Below are 21797 nucleotides of genomic sequence, written 5' to 3'. Positions count from 1 at the left end.
AACAATTCTCTTTCTCTTCTGACAACTTCCACTCTTCCCTACAGCTGAAAAATAACCACTTTATTTTATGACATATTGTTCTACATATGCAATGGGTACAATAGTCCTTCTACTGAGAAAAATGTTCATTCTGCAAAGCATTCCTTTAGTTAGCAATAGCTTATGAAGCTTTGTAGCTCCTCTCCTAATCCTCCAGCTCTCCCATCCTCAAGCTCTTTCACAATTAGTGATGCTTTCCTTTAAATTATCCTCAATTTGTCAATAATGGTGCCAGAACCTAGTGCAATGTTCTTGAGGCAGAGTTGGAAAGAATTAGATAACAAATGAGTCATGATGGTAAATCCAGTACGGCTCACGAGTTTAAAGACTGAATTGCAAGTGCTATTTTTAATCAAAAATACATCTTCAGAGACTGGGTTTCTAGCCAGACTGATGATATGAGAATGAAATCCCAGGAACTCTTATGAAACTGTCCATGACTGCTTGCTGTGACTTTGTCTTCCTCCTGCCAGACTATTTAATCAACTGTGGGATGCTGTCTGTTTGAGAAGTCTGGTGGCTTTGGAGACCCTCTGCTAAAACAAAAGTTATAACTTTTGGGTGATCACAAAACTCCAATCCAAAAGATGAAAACACTGAGCATTGAAAAATAATCTTAAATATGTAGCATAATTATGAGATTTAATTAATCAGTTTCTGACTCTGAAATGAAGGGATGAAAATGTATATTTTGATTTTTTTTTTCTGATTTTAAGAAATCTCTTTCAGTGACAGAACAACCAGTGTAGCCAACCTCTACTGAAATGTGCAGATCTGTTATTCAAACAGGTCAATCTGCCAAATGCCCTGTTGGCTTTTTTGGTCTGGGAGTTTCCTTTCTGAAAGATCATGTTGGCTGTCCATGGCAGCCTGCTGCAGCCTGATGATACCACTTAGAGGGAGAGTTTTTGGAAGAGGCTGGAAGACTGCAACCTTATTGTTTCTGTTTCAGGAGGACTTGGGCAGCTCCTGGCTGCCAAAGATCCTATTATGGTGCTCTTCCACCTTCCCTCTGTCTCTCATTTCCTTCTAAACTAGCTATCTTCTGGAGCCAGGAGAATATCAATCAACCACTCCTTAGTTACTCCTCTTTCCAAATTCACAGAATCACAGCCTGTTTCCACTTTTTACTAAAGGGATGATTACAGTGAAAACAATCCTGCATACTAGTAAACAAGCTAACATGAAACCCTGTGCCATCTTTTCTGTAACTACCAATTCTAAGGCTACAAAACATTTATATTACCATTCTTTCAGTTATTAAATTATGTCTTCTAAATACTAAAAATAGGTTTGCTTTTCCCTCCTGTCAATGAGGAAACAAATTGATTTCTTAGTGTACACTCTTCAGACTGAAGGCACACAATTTCAGGTACAGATTCCATATCTATCTTTGGCCCACTGCAGTCTTTGTTAATGTCTCTGCTGGGATTTCCAGGCATGGACTGAAGAGGTTGAGGGCGGCTTGTTTTTTACTATCCCCAGGCAGCACACCCTGGCATCCCACATCACACAACATTTTCTCAGATGTGAAAATGCGAAGTCCCACATTCAGCCATGACATTTGTCTGGCCAAGGTTTGAACAGCTATTTTGGTCATTACCTTCTGTCAGTTGTTGATTCCAGGAGGAAGAGACACGTGTTCAGAAACACAGGAAAAAGTAGTTGAAAACCACTACAATACAGCAGGACATTTTTACTTTGCTTAACTTAAAAGCAAAATGATGTTTCAGTGCTGTCCCTTCCTCCCTTCTTGATACATTTGTCCCACTGTTTCACCTTCAAATCCTTTACCTCACTGAGATTGTAATTTGGTGAGAATATTATCTAATAAAATTATAAAACTGAGCCTCTGTACATACTCAGGCAGTATAATTGGCTGCCTTTAAAAAAATAGCTTTTTTATGAAATGCCAAAATTTGTGATGCGTTTAATCTATCAGTTCTTAAGATACTTAGATCAAGAAAAGTATCTAAAGAGACAATTATTCATCAATTCAATTATTTTGCAGTTGAATGTCCCAATGATTGATCAATCTATCACACATTAAAGCAAGAGACTGAGAGCAAATTTGGGTCCTACTTGAATTTGTTTCTTTCTTCACGTTCTATCCTTTGCAACCTTTCTTCCCTCTCCTGACGCCGTCGTTCTCTTTCTGCTGCCAAGGACTCCTGATGCTGCCGAAAAGATGATGTAAGGAGACCACCCAAAGCTGGCCTGCAGAAAAGGAAGATCAGATTTCTCAGTGTCACTTTTATTGATTACACTGGCAAAAAATGAGTAGCAATCATGAAACAAGTAACATAATCCTAACCGGCAGAATGACATGGCAATATTATGTAGAGATCTTTCAAAGCATTGGCTAAGCATCTTCTTGCTGAATTGATTATAGATTCTGCAATGAGCTGAAGAAAAACAATGAGGGTAGGCTTCCTAAATAGCCAAATTTCTAAAGCACAAATGAAGTATGTGTAAAAATTCTTCAGTCTGTTTCAACTGCAATACTGTCTATTTTTTTTAAACTTTATAATCCTGTTAATAGAAAAGCCGAATCCTGTAAAGGATTTTTGAAATTTTAAAGGAAAAAACTGTTATGCAATGATGCTAAAAACAGATGTGTCACAAACACCTGAGAATCCTCTATACAGAAAAACAAAAGTACAAGAAGATGTCAGAAGTGCCCTAAAGAATGCAAATTCTCTTGTAAGTATCAGGCATATTTTTCCTTTATACATAAATAAATTTGATTATCATGATTTCCCTGCTGCATGTGCTGTAATTGCAAGATGAATTTCATATTAGAATATATCAGTAAAACACAAAGGCACAGTCTTCTAACCCATTTTTAATAACTAACAGAAATTATGGCCTTTACAGTAAAAACTTTTCAAAGATATAAAGCTACTTTTACATTCACTTACGGTTTGGTGCTGACATAGATTTTTTTATTTGCTTTACTCTAAGTAGTACTTTGTCTGGGAGAGTGGGTCCTCTTACACAACCTTCCCCCAGCATGGTGGTATTGGTACCACCAACTTCTGACATAGCAACTGAGTGACCTCAGAGTAAATATGTATTTCTTTCTGTCTCTTAGACAGGAAAAAATCTGAATTGTACAGGGTAGCTTTATACAGATGCACACTGATTGAATTAGACTGATAAAATCAAAAAGACATAACTCATGTAGAGAGGTTTCTGTGCATTGTTGTAACATGAGTTTTGCAATGAAAGGATTAACGAGAGAAATAGATACTGCCTTTTGTGTAAAGAGAAACTAAACCCTGCCTGCCTAGAGGAAGGTTCAACCAGTAATGCAAACCTGAATAAATTTTCCTTATTTTTAAGAACTCAGACCCTCTCCCTTATTTATTTACTTGCCTGTGGCTGCACAGTGTAGGCATTTAGCATAATGGAACCAATTCACTAGTGAACATAGGTGCAAAAGAAGATAAAAATATTAATGCAAACTTATCTTCCCCAAGAGTCGATGTCTGTATAAGCAGGAACACCACAAAACATAGCCATTTCAGCCCCACTGGCAGCAGGGCAGCATGAATATAATGTCAATAATTTCAATAAATTGAATTTCAATATGTCATATCCCACCCGCACAAACATTACATAAGATGGTATAAAACTTGATATTCTGTAAGAGTCCCTGCTGGCACTCCTCCAAAGCTACAGTATCAATGCTGGATCACACTCAAAACCATAAAAATCTCTAATATGCTTCAGCACTAAGAAAAGGGGGGAAAAAAATCCTCAAACCCTGACAGTCAAGTACGTGTGGTGAATTTTCCCTTGAGCATATTTTAAATTTATTTTAACTTTTGACCTCTTAGTGCATGTTTCAAGAGAAAGCTCTTAGCAAAAACAGTAGCACCACTGTACTAAAATTCAAAAGCTAGAGCTACATCCCTGTAGTAGCACAAAAAGCCATGGCTATATGGTTGGATATAACATCAGAAATTACTTTTGGAAGGGGAAAAATAAATTCTGCCTCCATGTGAAGATATATGGAAATTAACTAGGAGAGATGGCAAAAGAGGGTCCCTATCAAGTCTTTGCTTTTATCTGTTTTGTGTATTCAGCTTGATATCCCATCCTGCCCAGCTGCCATGAAGTCTGCAAACTCCATTTAGAGTCAAAGGAAGGTATGGCTTAAAAGAAGACTGAAGGAAAAATAAGGGGAAGGATGGGGTGATGATGAGAGACCAAAAGCATGATTGCAGGTCTGCACACCATCTAGCAGGTTGGAAGCCTTCAGCTCTGACTGAGCTCTTTGAGGCCCTACAATAAATGCACATTCTTATACAGGGCATTACAGGGAAACCACATGGAGATGCACAGCTTAGTCCTGCAGATGGGATTCTAAGCTAACCCTGGTAGTAAAATATCTCCACACCTTGTTTGGAGGTTTGACCTTGCATAGTTTGGCTAGCATTGCTCACTGGGATTACATTTGTAGATGTATGAAGACCAGTATCACAATCCAAATAGAAGATCCACAGCTGTATGTCCAGAAAAAAAGCCAGTGTCTAAAGAACTGAAAATGTTAGCTGGCCATCTCTTCAAAACTAATCAAATCAACAACAATTTGTCAAAACTTGGAATTCCCGTATTTCTCACTGGTTATGAGTGTGTACTTCAGCTGAATTACAAGCTGTGAACACACATACAATTCCTTTGTCCCAAACACAGCCCTATCTTAAACGGATAAGCAAGAAAAAGGCTAAAAAAACTTCTGGCATTGAATCAAAGGTGATAAGAGTTTGTTGCATGAAATGGTCACATCTAACAGTCCAAGCTGCCAGAAAGTTCTGTACATAGAGGCCATAATTCAACAGACAGGAGCACGGTCAGCCGACCCCTTGTGTGACACTGACTTCTTGAAGCACAAATAGTCAAGGTTTTGGGTCTTCAGTCACATTTAGAAAAGGGCTGGCAAAGAAACAGCACTGCCATAGCTGAGTTAGTGCTCTCTTAGTGGTTACACCCACTCAACCACACCCATCTGCCTTCGGTGGGGACCGCACCTCACACCAAATGCTGGGACCAGCTGCCTTATGAAGCCTCTTGAACTCACAGCCTCACTGCAGATATCAAACACTGTGGCTCAACTGGTCTTTGGGTGCACCAATACTCTTTTTAATGTGAACTGCAACTGTAAATGCACAGTTTTAGTATTTAGTAAACTCTATCAGTAATTTTCTACATGAGCATAAACTAAACCTGGGGTAAAAGCAGGTTACTCTCAGGGTGTACAAACCTGTAAAGCAGCCAGAGGAAAAACAAGCATTAAGGGGTATTCCTCTCACATTCTAAACAATTTGAAAAGGGATTTGTCTATGTACAGTTTGTTGACAAAATCTGATTTTTATTTCTGTATTTCTCTGGCAATAACACTAAAAGTAAATGTTCCCTTTCAGTGAGCACATATTTGAATTGCAAATGGCAGCATGATTGGCCAAACCGGCTGGTGGGAAGGCTTGGGCTTACCATTGGGTAATTTTGGTGCTTTGATGGTGTTTGAAGGGTGACAGTGCCTTCAGGCCTCATGAATTTTTAGGTCTTATTGCTGCAGGCTGCATTTTAAAAATGGATAAGCAAGAAAAAGGCTAAAAAAACTTCTGGCATTGAATCAAAGTTGATAAGAGATTTTAACAGTAAAGAGAATGTGAATGCTCAATGAAAGCAAAATAGAGCAATCACTTGCAAAATGGGGTTACAGCTAATATATGCCAGCATTTTAGTGCTGGTGTCATATGTTACCAGCTGGTAATATCAACCATTTGTTCAGCTCCACAAACACAATCCAGAAGGATGCTTACTCTGACTACTATTTTTAGTCTCGTAGAGAATGCAAGGCTATTAAGAATGGACTGTTAATATAAAAAAAATGTTAAGAAAAGCTTTCTTATGCCTGCTGTTAAAACCAGTAAAAGCTAAACAAGCTATGTTATTACTTTCTCATTCCAGAAAGAAAATATACAACCAGAAGGCATCTAGGTCTGTGGATTTGTGAATAGAGCTCCTCACCACAAAATCAGGACACGGGGCCAAAGAGGTCATTAGTAACTTATCTTACTGGAAGGAGAGATAGGAAAAGGAAAGAATGGGGGGGGGGGTGGGGAGGAAGAAATGAAGGCAAAATATACACAGAGCATCAGATACGAAACCAAAAGGTTGACTGTAGGCCAAAGCTCTTCTGAATAAAAATTCAGCTAGTCTGATCTACAGCATTTAACACAGCAGTGAATCAGTAATCATTATTATGAACACTAATTCATGCAGACACAAGATCTCTCACACTTTTTTGCAAGTTCTTGCAGTTTTCTGAAAATACTCCATCACAGATGATACATTGTGAAGGGGATTATGTGCCCTGAATTACTCTAATCTTGTTGCAAACTGAAGGAAATATTTCTGTCTTACTGAAAGCAAAACTGAAATTCTGAACTTCAAACGTTCTTCATTCATGTAAACTCTGAGATACTATTTTGTGGTTGCCTTTCCCTCTGTTTAGCTGAATTTTTAAAATTTGCTAAATAGAAATGGTTATCTACAGGAAGAATACAAAATACAAATGTATATTTTTATGAGCTAAAAAAATTTAACAGATGACTTACAAGAGGAAATCCCTTTAGGTCATAAGGTTAATATTCAGGATTGTTTTTAATACAACATGGGGCAGAGTCATTAATAACTTTAATAAGGAAGCACTAATTACCTAATTTTGCAAAGTGCTCCTGTTCCAGCAGCCATGGGAATGCTACAGTGAGGGTACAAAAGTCGGCAGCTCCTACTCGGCCTTAAGTAACTCTAAAGTCTTTTGGCTTTAACAAAATAAATCCATTTTCCAGCTTAGGAAGAGACAAAATGGGAGGCAAAGCTGCCAAGAGCCATATTGCTTTTCACAGTTAAAAAAACTCCCTGTGTGTTATGTCTCCCTACATGACATGGCAAATTCAAAAGCATGTTGATATAAGACTTTGCAAACAGACTAAACATTACTTAAGGAATCTTTATAAAACCTCTCTCAAAAATAAACATAAAATTGAGAGCTAAAACTACTAATGCTTCCTTTAAGAAAGAAATTTGAGAATGACCAAGAGAAGAACTGATTAATGTTAGACTTTTAAGTGGTACAGGGGACTACCCAAATTAGAGCTAGAGCAGGACAGAGCAGCACACAAAGCCTGGGCAATGCACAAGGACTTTCTACATACACTTTCCTCTTCCAGCTGACCTGTGCAGCTTTTACACTGTGCTTCTGTCTTTCTCCAACCTGCAGCTTCTCATCCTCATGTGAGTTACACTTTGCCTGGAAGTGACTTGCAGAGCCCAGGTGTAGATCGAGGCCATGGTGGGTGAGACCTGAGCATCAGCACTGCACATGGCGTGTTAAGCCAGCAACACCCTGCAGTCTGAAACCATAACCAGTTCATGCTTCTGTTTAAACATATGCCCTCTGATGAAGTCCACAAAGCTGCAATCAAGAATATTGCTTACACAGTAGTTTGACAAGCAGCTAGGCCAGTGCAAGCCACCACTGCTTCCCAAACTGTAAATCATCAAGTAATTCCTAAGGTCATTTTTCCTCTTAAAATCTCTGCAATAAAGTTGAGGCTTTTGCCCTGGGCCACTATTATCAGCTACCAAGCTATCCGTGCCTCATTATGTTACTCAGAGTGAGATGTGCTTGGCAGCTACCACAAGGAAAAATCTCTGGTCTGAGAGCCCAGAAATACACACAGAAAGGACAGAAAGCCAAGGAAAGAGGAGCAGTTCTTGGGAGAGCAGCAGCTTTGCAGGCTGTATAGCAGGTTCTGTTTCATAGGCTTTTGTTTTACCTTTGTGCTTAACAGCTGGAGGAAGGGAACTGCAGAGCACAAATTAGTGATAAATGGCTAACAAAAAGAAAAAAATAAAGGAACCTGCCAAGAAGCTTCAGCCAGCAGCATCTCCCTGGTGTTGTCAATTACTGAAACCTTTAATTTTAGTAGAAAATCCAACTGAAAACTGTTTGACATTCTCAAGGTTTTTTTTTTTTTTATTTTTTTTTTTTATTTGCTTTAAAGAAAGAAATTTGAAAGAAAGCACCAGATTTCCAGAAAATCACTAATTCAGGCACCTGGAAAGGGAATAAAACTCAAAAGAAGAGTATCTGCAGACTTTTGCTGCACTTTATGCTTATGCTTCAGGTATGGTGTTTAAGTGTCAGAGGAGAAAAAAACCACCTATAATCTAGGCATGCTAATCTCACTGCCTTTGACCTGAAACAAAATAATGTTTCTAAATAAACATTATTTAGAAATAAATGTTTGAAGGTACATTTCCTTTAAAACATATAGAAGAACATGGAAATGAACACTCAATATTCAAGGCTCTGCATCATGGGAGCCCAAGGTAATGTACTGCTGTAGATCACAAAGCAAGTAAGATGGAAAACATATTAAAGAATGTGAAATATATTTAGTATTTCTTAAGCCTATTTTCTAACACTCTGGAAAAGCTGGAGATGCTTCAAACAGGAATAAGCTGCATACACCATAGCAGGCCTTTACCAGGCTTGGAGATTTGGAAGAACTTCTGAGGGACCAGCCAGAGATGGAGACTAAGTTCACAGAGACTGGCCAAGAGCCTCAAGAAGTGGAGGTTTGCGAGCTGAACTTTCTGGCATTTGATTTAACAGATAGAGGTGAGACCATGAACTCCTGCTCCTTTGGCAGGAGTGCCCCGAGAAGGCTTTCTGAGCTACGCTGACTGTACTACTGTTTGACTGTCCAGCCCAGGAGGAACACCTCCTGGCAAATGCATCAGAAGAAACCCACCCTGCAAAACACACCAGCAGGATATTTTTCTGGTGGTGGAATGAATTAAAGCTGGTGCTGAATTTAGGAGCTCTTGCCTTAGAAGTTACACTCCTTCATGATCTCCTTGAAGGATAGCCATGATCAACAGTGCAAACACTTCACCACCAAAAGGACACTATGAGGGAGTGTGAAGCTTTGCAAGTAACAAGTTTGATGTCCTGTGACAGACTCCAGGCTGCAGTTCCAATTGAAGTGACTGTCTTAGATTCCGAGTCTGACAAAGGAGTCTGGCTAGACAGAAATATCCTAGATGTGACCATAAGGCATGGAAATGCAGACTAGTCCTACAACACCTTCTGCCCTCAAGCAAGGGGCCAACTTGGAGGGACAGAAAAATGTTTTTCCTCCCTTATGTGTCTCAGTCATGCACTGCTCTTCCCCTTTGTTATTAAAATTTATGAGGTTATGAGAGTGATTTTTAAATTGTTTTATTAACTGGGGAGAAAGAGTTAATTGCGATTTAAGTTGTGAGGAGTGGGAGCAGCGTATTTATGGAGAAAAGCACTCTTTGGCACTAGAAAACAGGCAGACTGGGTTATACTTCTTATGCATTAGGAGCAACTTTCACAAGCAGAGAGATACAAGAGAACTGACCCACTCCTTCTTCTCTCCCAATGAAGGGCTGAACAGAAACTGCCCTGCAATTTGCCCTCCTTCAGCAGGATTCCCAGGGCTGCAATATGCACTTCACAAACATGGCTCTCCACAGGGGACCCAGGGAAATGAGAGACAACAACAGCATGGCAAGAAGTTGCCAAAAGGCTGCAGCTGTATTTAGAAACAGTAAAGTAAGCCTTTTCTTCTGCTGTACAATCAGAAATATATAGATGATGTGGATTTCAAAGAACAAAATCCAGCTACTTTTGCACTGACTTATACTGCTCTTATGATTCTCTACTGATTTCAACCAAAGAGGGTTTTAAAAGTATGAATGTCAAAATGTCAACCACACTGCTTCTTTCCACCTAAGTTGTAGCTCTTGTTTACATAAGCAAATGCAACCAAGGGTTTGAAAAGCCTGTCAGGGCAACTGAATGGAGCATGAATCACTGTGCTGGGCACTGCTCTAAATGCTGCTTCTTCCTTCCTCCTCATTCTCGAAGGTCAGATAAACGGTAGCAGGACCTGCATCTGAAGCTCTTCCCGGCATGATAAAAGACAGGAATCTTTCTGTGAAGGCTTTGCATAACTGAAGCATAAGCTGAAACCAGAAAACACACCTTAGAGCTAACCATAGTGTGCATCTGCTTCTTATCAAATGTCTTCCTCTCCCCCCCACTCACATCTTTTAGCTTTTTTTGGGTGTTTGAATCCATGTAAATTTTTACCATCAGGAGGTAGGAAATAGTGTTTACATAATCTGAGGCAAACACCATTCATAGAAAACTGTGAAAACCTCCACAATACTTTCCATTTCCTGATTAGTGCCAAGCATTGCGTCATGCACTACATGGCTTACTCTCCAATAAGCAAATTCCATCCGTCAGTCTCTACATGGGCACTTCTTCAGTGCATATCTTTCAGGACAATGAAATTAAGGAAGGCTTCTGCCCTTCTTCAAAGTAGTCAGTACTTTAGAGCTTGCAGAAGTATACATCTGCAGTGGCAGCATGCTCAAAAAGAACAAGAGAATGTAAAATGGCATCTGAAACTGTAAACTTAATTATCTTTAAAGAAATAACTGCATCTATTCTGCAGACAACACGCAGCTGTGGTGTATACACATTTTTCACGCTTCATAGAGACTCATATACAGGAAGCATCAGGCTGTAACATCATTCAAATATAAAAATGCAGGAACCTTTGTGAGTTCATGAACTACCATGAACAGCAAGCTGCAAATTTAAACAGGAATACAGAGATTTTTATCATGTGAGGTGGAAAGCAGCAAACATAACCTGAAGGAGAGACAGAGTTGTGATGCTGTGCACTGTGTTCAGTCACTTACAACATGTAAGAGACAGCTGGTGGTTGAAGGTAGAGTGCTTTAGAGTTTCAGAGAAAAAAGAAAGATGAGGTGCGTTGGCTGGAAGATGCTGCTAGAAAAACTGGCTTCAAAATATAAAATATTTTCCTAGCAGTGATAAGAAATATTGGAATATTTTCAGGAGAAATCATGTGCTGCCACTTGAAGACACATGAGAGTACAGGGGTCTTTCATTTAGCTTCTGTGAGACCCATTATAGGTCACAACAGGTGATTGCAGAGCTCCCCTCTGGCTTGACTCTCCATGAATCTGCAAATTTTACAGCTTCATCCTGTGGGGCCAAGGCATTTTGGCTCCAAACCAGCAAGGCACTTACGCAGATGCCGAAATGAAAGCTGGCTTTCCTCACTGGAGCAGGGCCAGCACCATCAGCCTCTTGCAGGACAAGCCCAACCATCTTTAGCCATCTCAGCGTTTGCCCACTTTGGGGTTTCTTTGCCACAGCAGCAATCAGAAGCTTACAAGAGCAGGAGCTTGAAAATCTTAAACTTCCAAAGCAGTGGGATACTTTTAACTCTTGCTTATCTTGCATCAGTTTTGCTGAGGTAAACGGGGGTGAATATGCTGGTGTAGAGGTTTTTATTGTGGTTGCACTCGGCAATAATTTAATTGAGATCAGGAAAGACAAATCAAGGCAAGGTACTCCAGGAAGATGAGCAAATGAAAAACAATGCCTTTCTCCAAAGAGAAACTTAATCTAATTACTCACTTGAAAAAAAGGATTAAATCAATACCTCATGGCTACAAATACATGTATGATGGAAGAACCTAACTTGAACCATTCTGAGTAGCAGTCTGGAAAGGATGTGAGGCATTAGGAAGGTTCAAACATATACAGATACACAAACACACATGCATATACAGAAATATGCCAAAGAATCGTTAGCAAAAATTAACTGGAATACAGAACAAGAGTCCTGTAAAAAACCTTAAGTTCAGAAAACAGGATGGAAGATGCACTTTTTATGAATTACAGGCCAATTTGGAAACAAACAATCCAAACCTCATCTGGCCTAACTGGATATTATTTACATTATTGTATCATAGTATTGAATTAAATTAATCAAAAAATTTTACCTTTCCTTCTTAAAATCAGCATGATATCCTTTGAAGCTGTCATTTACTCTCAGGTTGTAACAGATAGTTAATTTCTGGTGGTCCAAACCTCTTGCCAAGAATTTCTTTCAAGTATCCATAACATTTTCCTATCTTTTTCCTTCCTATAGTACCTTACATAATTCAAAAGAGTATTTTGATTGTTTGAAACATTTTTTTTGCTGGTTTGGGGTTTTTTCCCCTTTAAATTTTTTTCTTAAAGCAAGCTGATAACTGTTTGGTTATTAGGAGTTTGCTTTAGCTACAGTAATAAATGTTTTGCTTTTGATGAAACACAATGAGATATATCACGTATTTTGAAGAAAGGACAAAATTATGGCCTAGGAAATTCTGAACAAGCACATTTCCAAGATTTTGCAGTTGATTTAAAAGGATAGAAGTGAAAATAGATCTATCTGAATTTATTTTTAAAAATGGAGAGAAAATTTTAATTCACCTTTTAATACTTAAAACAGCTTATGTGCGAAGCAACTCTGCTTTATCCATTTAAGTAGAAGAAACAGAAGTGGGATGGAAATGCACCATACCTTTAACACCAAGTCAGACAGAAAGGCTTGAGAATGAGTGGGAAATGAACATATTTAGATTTTTTTTCCATTTTTTCCCCAATGTTAGAAAAAAACTGGCTAGAAGTTATTTCCAGTACTCATTCAGAACAGCTTACATTTATCTCCTTCATTCTGTCTGCAAAGGAACTGTTGTCAAAACACTGATTAATTTACAAACCTGTCAGATTTGGTCTCCTGAGGCGGTGACAGAGTTGTCCCATAACGAGTAGTGGGTGTTGTAGGGGCACTCACACCAGCATAAGGTCGTGGGGAAGAGTAAGAGCTGCTGCCATAGCTATTGTATCTGATGAAATGGGAAGAAAAGAAGGAGAAAGGGAGAGACAGAAAAAATCCATCAGCAAACGGGCATGCGACAGTAAATCCTCTTGTTTACGGGGTGGTAATGACTCCATACCCCAGAATTTTTTAAACAGTCACCTTCTGAAAATGTTGCTCTATTTCCAAATATGCAACTAATCATGTACTCTTAATATCAACCACGGCATGAACATACATGATGAATCAGTGAGCTATTGGCAAGGAAAATAACGAGAGATTTGAATGGTCCTCCCAAGTGACAATCAGAACAGGAACTTGCATACTGCTCAGTTACTCAGAATTATTAGCTGTTTTGGGACTGATATCCAACCATTAGAAAAGGAGTCAAACCAGCCCAAGATTTTAGTAGATATCCATATCTACTAAAATCAAGGAAAATAGCAGCACTCCTGAGACGTGATCTGAACATGGGCATCCATGACTTGCAAATGTGCTTGCATTTTAAATGGAAAAACAACCACATTCTTTTCAATTAAAGCCAGCAGTATTTTCTTTCCCCTCCCCCAACATAAGTAATAGCTTATGTGCCATTTCTTACAATGCCTGTAAAAAATCATCACCATGGTTAAAAAGACATGTCTCCGGAAGCACGGCTTTAGAAATTTCTATCAGTCCTTCTCTCCATTAAAAAACCCCATAAACTTGCTTCACTTCAATGTGAGCTTGCTGATCAAAGAGAAATTGTTTCCAGGACTCCTGGAATGGCCACCTCCCCAGAGTCCTTTCTATCAATGTATTCATCCTGGCTCCTGTACTGAATAGAAAAGGCAGTTGTGTTGCTTTGCTGTGCCTTTTAACCATTGTACTTAAACAGCATGTCAAGAAAAGATTCTTAATTTGGGAAAATATTAATATTTCTCTCTTTAATACTGTTCACAGACAACGCCATTTTCCCACATGGAAAGCATATGGTTCTCTGAAGATCAGTACTCAGAAAGGTCAACTCATCCAAATTGCAAAATTCATTTCAGGAAATAGAGCAACATAATTTTCCTTATAATACTTCACAAGATATAATATATCCTCTTTCACCAAATCTTTTCTCTGCTGCTTCTTCCCTCGCACACATCAGCACTCAGTAATTTCACTCAGCAATTTTATTTGAAAAGCCTGGTTGGTTTCCTTCGGCTCCATTAAGCACACTCATCTAGCCATGCAAAATTTCATTCAAAGTTTCAAGTTTTTTCTTAGAGTTCAACAGCATTGCTGCCTGCCAAGGCCCACGTTAAAATCAGAGTAGATTTCAGCTAGGTGCTTTTACAATGGAAGGGATTGTGCTTTAGAGAACATGTCCTCTGGAACAGCAATTTCAGGTTAATGCTTTAGAAAACACCCCCCGTTCCTCATCTGTTTTTGAGACACTATACTGACAAACAACAGGGAACTAATTTTGGAAAAAAAACACTAACATGCAAGTTTCTGAGCCACAAAAGGAATTTTGCAGGAAATAATTGCTGTCCAGGTCTTCTTGTCCTAGAAGAAAACTAACTAGGAACTGGAGACAGTGGTCCACTGGAGACTGTGTAACTGGACAGTGTGGAGCCTCCCTAGTAGCACAGACCTAGCTTGGGTCTTCTCTCCGACAGGCTTAGCCCAGGAAATGTTCTGACTGTGCCTGTGCTGAGTTACAGATGAGTAAACTCTACTGTCCTCATAAGAACTCAGAGCTGATTTGGTATGTTTCTGACACAGAAACCTCCATTTCCATTTTGATCAACTGCAAGGAGACCTTCTTATCAACCACTACATGTGCTTTTCTTCTCCTCTGTCCCATGAAAAAGCTGACATAGAGCAGAGTGCTTTTTCAGACCAAGGGTTTTCAATTATTCCAAAGATAACACTCATGAAAATGGAGGGAATGCACCTCCTATGGAGTCAGATGGACAACGATTAAAAAAATCAAATTCAGAGGGACTGGTCTGGACACAACATCCTACCAAATTTAGAGGAACATTGAGTTGCTGCAGTAGGAGCAAGGCAAGACCAGAATACCAGGTTAAGTCTGTATGCTGTACTCAAGGTTTATCTTTCTAACCTTCCTCTGGTACTGGCTATTGCTTCCATTTTCCCTTCTTGTCTCATGTACCAGTGTGGATGCAATAGTCTTATCCAGCAGCATTCACCCTCAAGACATTTTCCTCTTTTATGGGCATATTATTGAATAAATTGTGCAGGCTTTGCCCTCTTTTTCCTCCAGATAAACCTGGAAGAATCTCCATCCCAACCCCCACTCCTGAACCTCTGTACTAAATGAAAGCAGAAAAGATGGTCAGAGGAAAAAAAATCACTGCAGAAATACTAAATATTTCAGGAACAGGAGGTATTTAGGAATCTACTCTCTAAAGTATAACAGCAATGGGAGACCAATAAACGAGTGTGAGAGGTCTAAGGGAAAAATGCACCTATGAAAGAAAATGTAAATTTAGAGGAACTCCAGTGTTCAAGTTGCAGGTAAAGGAAAAATATGTGAACTAAGTCACTTGTCAACAACTACTTGGATTTACAGAATTTTCAGAAAAATGGAAAAGGGACAAAACACACCCACCTATTAGGAGAGAAAGATCAAAAATTAAAAGGATCAAAGAATCAAAACATTTGTTCACATGCAGAAACTCAGAAGGACTGCTGGAGAGAGGAAGAAATAAAGACGCATGCAATATAAATGTACATTTTCAGCACCTAATTCAAACAACGCTGACAACTGTAAGAGACAGCAAAAAATCATCAACCTCTTCAAGGTGATTCTCTGTCATTGTCTTTAGTGCTACTTACTGTCAATTTCTTTTACTTGAAAACAGATGAGACAAAACAATTTTTTTTTGTTTTATTTTAGAGGGGTGGGATGGGGAAATTAAAGTTAAAAACTAAGATAAATGTATGAGGAACAAGTAAATTCAACAGATGTTGTGGAGATAAAATTGTCTACTCTGAGTGCTATGTTATCTTTATAGATCTCTTATTACAAGCATGAGCTGAAATTGCACATGAGATGGACATGCACTGTAATCAAACAACAAATTTAGGATTTGGCAGTTCAGCCTTTGAAGCCAGGACTTCACCCCTGAATTTCAAGTGCTGATCTGACCTCTCTTGATTTTATAGCAGAAGAGCCCCATTAATTTTCATGAAAACATGTCTGCAAATTCCACTGTTGTAAATGAGAGTAAAATGGTGCTCCTTTCTTGGATCTCCCAAACCATGGGTTATTTACCCACTGCTTTATAGAGGAGACCAGGATATTTATCAACTACAGACCTGGAAGAAGACTAATGATGTCAGCAAAGGCAAGGGGAAAATATCAAATCAAATACAGGCTTACAGGGCTAAAATTAGTAATAGTATGTTCTGGAAATAATACAACACATAGAGTAGCATTATTAGCCCTGTAAAATTCTTGAAAGGTTTTATTCATTTATCTAAAAATTATTGTTAGCTATAGAAAATCTACCTGTTTTCCCTCATCATTTCTGCTTCCTTCTCTTTCACAGATGCTGGAGAGTCTTCAAAGTCATACGAGAAGAGGTGAAAAGGAGTGTGTGGTACATAAGGCAATTTCTCCACTGTTGGAGATGCCTTTGGAGTAATAGATGCTGAGGAATTTTGCGGAGAGCTCAGCAATGCTGTTGCAGGTGAAGATGGTGATGAAAGGACAGAATTATGATGAGAGACAGATGAGTCAGGCACAGAAGAGGAGTTGCTAGAAAAGCTCTTTGCTCTAGAGCAGGCGAGAGGCCTCTCAGGTGGAGAAATGGCACTGGAGACAGCTGAAGAGTCAGAGCACTGTGAAAAGCTTTCCTTCACAGCCTCATGCACATCTGGAACCTCACTGCAGGAGGAAAAAATGATTAGAAAGAGAAGCGGAGAGAACAATGGGGTGAAGGGAGATCACAGATAGTATCACTTGCAGGGAAAAAAAATGATGAAGAGTCAGACAAACAAAAACTTCCAAAATTTAGACAATCATCACATCTTTTTAAATAAAGAGAACTCACATCTTTGTATCCCAGTGGGATTCTTCTTGTGGTTAGAAATACTGGGAAAAAGAAGCAACTCATTCTAAAAGAAAAGAGGGGATTTAACCGATAGACTTCAGAACTAATTTTCATGAGCCTTTTCACACCTATTTTTGGAACAATCTTCATATATTTAAGTTAGATTGTAAACATTGTCAGAGCAGTACAAAGCAGACTGAGCACACTGGAAAATACTCCATGGAGTACAGATGGTTCAAGATACAGTCTGCAGGACTGCTTCTCCAAGTCCAGATATCTATATAAGATATCTGGACTATCTGATATCTGGCTATCATCCTCCCTGGGAATCTGATCTTTTTACTAAAATTCTTTATCCAACAAAGATGAAAATAAAAAAAGTACTCGATTAGCACTGTTCTGTAAAAAATCAAGTTTAAATGATTTCAAAATCAACACCTTAACAAATATTTTTCTAGGTATGAAGGCACTAACTTCTGGTTTCTCTGAGTGTCAGCATTCCATGCTGGTCTTTCATAGAGACTTGCAGAGTTTGCATCAAAGAAAAGAGAAAACACATCTGCTTTGCTCTACTGAAGGCAGATGTTGGTGAGTGACAGAAGGCACAAAGCAGCTGAGAAGCCATGGGATATGCACTCCAGGGTGTCTGTTTTCACTAGGAACTCCAGCACAAACACTGTGCATGGGCTTTGGGCTGGATCATTGACATGGCTGATTTCCTTCTCCCAAGAGCACTTCTGCAATCCCCCAGCAGGCATGGAAGGCACAGTCCTTATTTGAGGACTGTGGGCTTGGCACAGCATAGGCAGCAAAACCAAAATTTATGTTAGATATGTTGGGATCTTATGCACTTAAATCATCAGGTGTATACCAGGTAATTGTTCTCTCAATGGAAAATCTGGAAACCTTCATCTATCGCACCTGCTGTGTTTGCCAGGAGACACTGAGGCCAGGCCAGTCCTACCTTTCAGCATCCAACACAAATAGCCACCATAATTTTTTTAATGGTACAGAGACAGTGAAAAAAGGTACTTAGGAAAGTCATGGGAATATCACCCAGTTATCTTAAAGAGATAATTATCTTAAAAAGACCAATGACCTAAAAACACATTATGCTCTTCACATTTCTTAATGAGGCTCTTCCTCACTTTTTAAAGCAGTATTTTAGTATACTCATGAGATTTACCAGTAACTTGTGTCTTAGCTTTGACTTTTAAGAATCAGATTTGAGGAAATTGTCACTTAATTTTGAAGTTTCAGGCAGGCATTGGCAAGATTTGCAGACTGGAAGATAATAATAATAAAGGTACAGTATTTTCTTTGGAATTCACACATTAAACAGTTTCCTTTCTTCCTTCTGTGCTGTACAGTGTCTGCATGAATGTGGTTTATGTAAAAAAAAAAAAATTCCAATCTCATTTGCTGAATTGCAAAGCCAAACAATTTAACCTAAATCAAATGGCTGTCCAGAACAAAGAATATATTTTCTTGCTTTCAGTTTATTAGGATCAAGTTGCCAAATGCATATATATATATCTCAGAAATAAGTGGAAAATTTTTACACAAGGGTATATTGATAGGTGATGAAGCATATTGATTGGTAATTTGCTTATATCTGTATATACACAGATGGGCAGGCATTTATAAAATTTTATATATACATATGTATGTATATATATTATATACGCATGTGTGTCAGTTTTGCTACAAAGTAGTTCTTTGCTATTAAAACATGATCAAAACTTATATGGAATCTAAGGCAGCATTCAAAAAATGTCAATTTACTGCATAGCAACAGATATTCCTAATAAGGTAGTATTATGAAGATAGGGATGAAAACATAAGAAACCAAGCAACATCCTCAGTTAAGCATTGTGGTGTTTCATCATTGCCTTTACTAAGAAGTTAAACCAAGTCATGCTTAAAGTTATGCTTTTCACTAAAGCTTTTAGGATTTGTGAGCATTAACTAAAGGGAGTGAATGCAGACAGTGCATAGTGCACTGAACCTACATAATTGAGTGTTTCCATTAGCACTGCCATGCCCCAGCCCCTTCCCCAAAGCTTTAAAATGCAAAAATATTTCTGTGGGAGGTGGCTTTAACAGGTGATCAAGGAATGTGAGTGAAAAGGTGGATGCTGCTGCACACTGTGCTGGTGAGTTCACACCAGAGCCTGAAGAAAAGGTGGAGGGACAATGCTGAATCCTGGTACCTGGCTTTGACCTGCCTATTGGCCTCTTCCTCCCCCTCATCCTCAGTATTGGGCTCTGTGACTGGCTGTTCTTCTTCCTCCTCTTCGTACTCGTCCTCTCTGAGGTCAGACCAGGGAAAGAGGCATGCAGTGGAATGGAAAGAAAGAAGGTGGAAGAGAAAACAACATGAATCCACAGGAAAAGAAATGCAATGAAGTTAGAAATGGAAGGAAGAGACTGATGAAGAGGGCGTTTACGGGCCTCTTATGTTAGTCACCTAAAACTTCCTGCTAAGTATGTGTTTGCACAAGGGTAGCTATCTATCCTTTCCCCTATTTAGATTTTTTACTATTATTTTAAGATTCAAAGCTGCCATTGATTTTTCTTGAGCTTTACTTTCCATTTGCAGCTGCCCTACCTGCAGAGGCATTAATGGAAAGCATTTATGACAATAGCAATGTTCAACTCATTAGTCATTAAGTTGTGCCTTTTTGGCCTAAAGGACAGTACACAATGTGCTGGCATGGGACAGCTGGCACTGGACATCACACTTCCTAAATTAAACCAAATAAAACATTCCTGCTAAGTAACCAATAGCTCAACTGGAAAAGAGAACAGGGTGAACCACTGAGTTAGAAATAACAGAGACCAAATCAGTTCAGGACTATTAGCAAATAGCAATATTTAAGTTATCAGATGCCAGTACATGAATTATTTCAGTAGAATCATTACTATGGTCAAAGCAGGCTTCAGTTCAGCAGTAATTCTGGCAGAAGGGAAGTGTAAGTCATGCATAAAACCTCCACAACCTACAAACCACATAAGTAAAACAGGAAAACTATATTAAACATAATGGAAAAGCTACACTGTCTGCCTCCCATCCCTCCTATCTATGCTTTTCACCTTCCCAAATGAACAGACTCACAGAAAATATATTTGCAGTTGATACAGTTCTCCACTTGATTTAATGACGTACACAACCTTAGGTTATGCTTCATGCAAAAAGAAAAACATACAATCATAATGAAGTTTGTAAGACACTTCTATTCTTTGCATTTTCCTGAAAGCTTGTTTTCTTTCCTCTGATTCTGAAGGGATGCCCTATGGCTTTTTCCATTTAGAATTAGTTTCCATGTTATAAGAATAATGAATATTTACAGTGTGAGATCATGAACTCATTGAGTGCAATGCAAAGTGTCAATCTAAAATTTGTTGCATTTTTTGGAGTTACAGAATAACCAGGCAAATGGCAGCGCCTGGAACTTTTCCAATACTCTGGCAAACATTTACACTTTCAACCATTCCTAAAGTGGCTTAATGACATAACCATCTCAGCTGTCATCTCATCACCTCCCTGTCCTGCCCACAAATATATACCTCCCTTACACAGACACCTCTCAACTTTCACACTTTTACTCATTTACTGGAAAAAAGAAAAGAAAGAGTTGAACCAGGGAGCATTCATATAATCCCTTCTTACTAGCTCAAGCTCTGCTATTTCCTATGAAGGGAAACTTCTGCTTCTGCTTGTCCAACAGCACTCAGATTTAAGAAATAACTCATGGAGCTCTGTAGGATCATGGTTGTCTATTTATAGTACAATGCATCCTGTAATGCTGGCAGCAAGGCTGTTGCTTATATGAACAAGAGTGTCCCCATTATTGCTGTGTTTAAAGCTCCCAGAAGGATTACACATCGATGATGCCAAAATTTCCCCTCTCCTCAATTGTCTCAAAATACCAAAAATCATTTGTGAAATACTCATTTGATATGGTCAATCTCATAAATTTGAAAGAGTTCTCTGAGAATTTATTCCACCTTACGAGGGCATGGCTAAAACAACAGGAGTTTACACAGCACGGATAAAGGAGCTGAAAAAAATTTTAGAGATTCCAGAATGATAATTCTTCTGTCATGCCAATGACTCCTTCCTCAAAGGGTCCTTGAGTTCTAGGTCAAAATCTCAGAAGCTCTGATTGGAAAGCTCTTTTCCTTTGCCAATATTAAGTGCAGGAGTGCAGGAACTACATGGCAAGTGGTTGGAAAAGCCAGAGGAAGGATCTGGCTCTGTGTGACTTGGTAGCAGAGATGATCAGTGTGCACAGAGGCAGGCAGACCCTCCAGTCTGGGGAGCCAATGTGGTCAAGGGAAACTTGTACAAAGAAAATAAGTGACTGGATAGGGGACATGCTCAACACTCTTTTAGCAACTAAACTCAGTTTCAGAGTCCTTGAGTATCCCCAGGAGGGGGCTCAGATACAGATCAGAGAATAGGGGTAAGCTCACAGGCAGGAATGATGTGTGCTCTTCTTTTAAACAAAGCAGCTGTGGCAGTCATTTCAGTCTTGTCAGAGGACAGATATTCTGTCCAACAAAACAGATAGTACCTGCTAACTAAATCTTTCCTAAGGGTAGAAAAGGAACATTTCCTTGTGAATATTTATTAAAATAGGAAAACTAACTGGAGTCAGATACTCAAACACAACAGCAGACAGGCTTGTGAACTCATCGAAACTGTTCAGAGTTATGTGTTCATTTTTGTATGCAGTGGAGAAAGGATGGCGTGGAAAAGCTCATTGTCCCCCTCACATACAGATGCAAATTTGGAGTCAATGCAGTAGTGGAATTAAATTAAGAGAAAAGGACTCATAGGGAGGTTTCCAGTTAAATGAGGTTCAGAAGCCAGCACGGTTTTTAGTAGTGCAGA

The 21797-nt window shown here is 39.0% G+C and overlaps 1 protein-coding gene across 5 annotated transcripts in view; it reads right to left on the bottom strand.

The window, feature by feature from the left end:
- Positions 1 to 21797, bottom strand: part of FHOD3 (formin homology 2 domain containing 3) — a 376643-nt gene that overhangs the window by 79486 nt on the left and 275360 nt on the right. For 3 of the 5 annotated variants that reach the window (XM_077182716.1, XM_077182714.1, XM_077182715.1), the window contains exons 11-13: positions 16354 to 16731; positions 12745 to 12870; positions 2122 to 2256 (exon numbers count right to left, since the gene is read on the bottom strand). In XM_077182716.1, the coding sequence (XP_077038831.1) occupies positions 2122 to 2256; positions 12745 to 12870; positions 16354 to 16731 (639 nt within the window). The remainder of the gene's footprint in view (positions 1 to 2121; positions 2257 to 12744; positions 12871 to 16353; positions 16732 to 21797) is intronic. The other 2 variants (XM_077182717.1, XM_054633418.2) reach the window with 1 other exon arrangement.

Source organism: Agelaius phoeniceus, chromosome 1 (genome assembly GCF_051311805.1).
Source record: "Agelaius phoeniceus isolate bAgePho1 chromosome 1, bAgePho1.hap1, whole genome shotgun sequence".
Classification (NCBI taxonomy): Eukaryota; Metazoa; Chordata; class Aves; order Passeriformes; family Icteridae; genus Agelaius; species Agelaius phoeniceus.
This window is presented reverse-complemented; position numbering and strand designations above follow the sequence as displayed.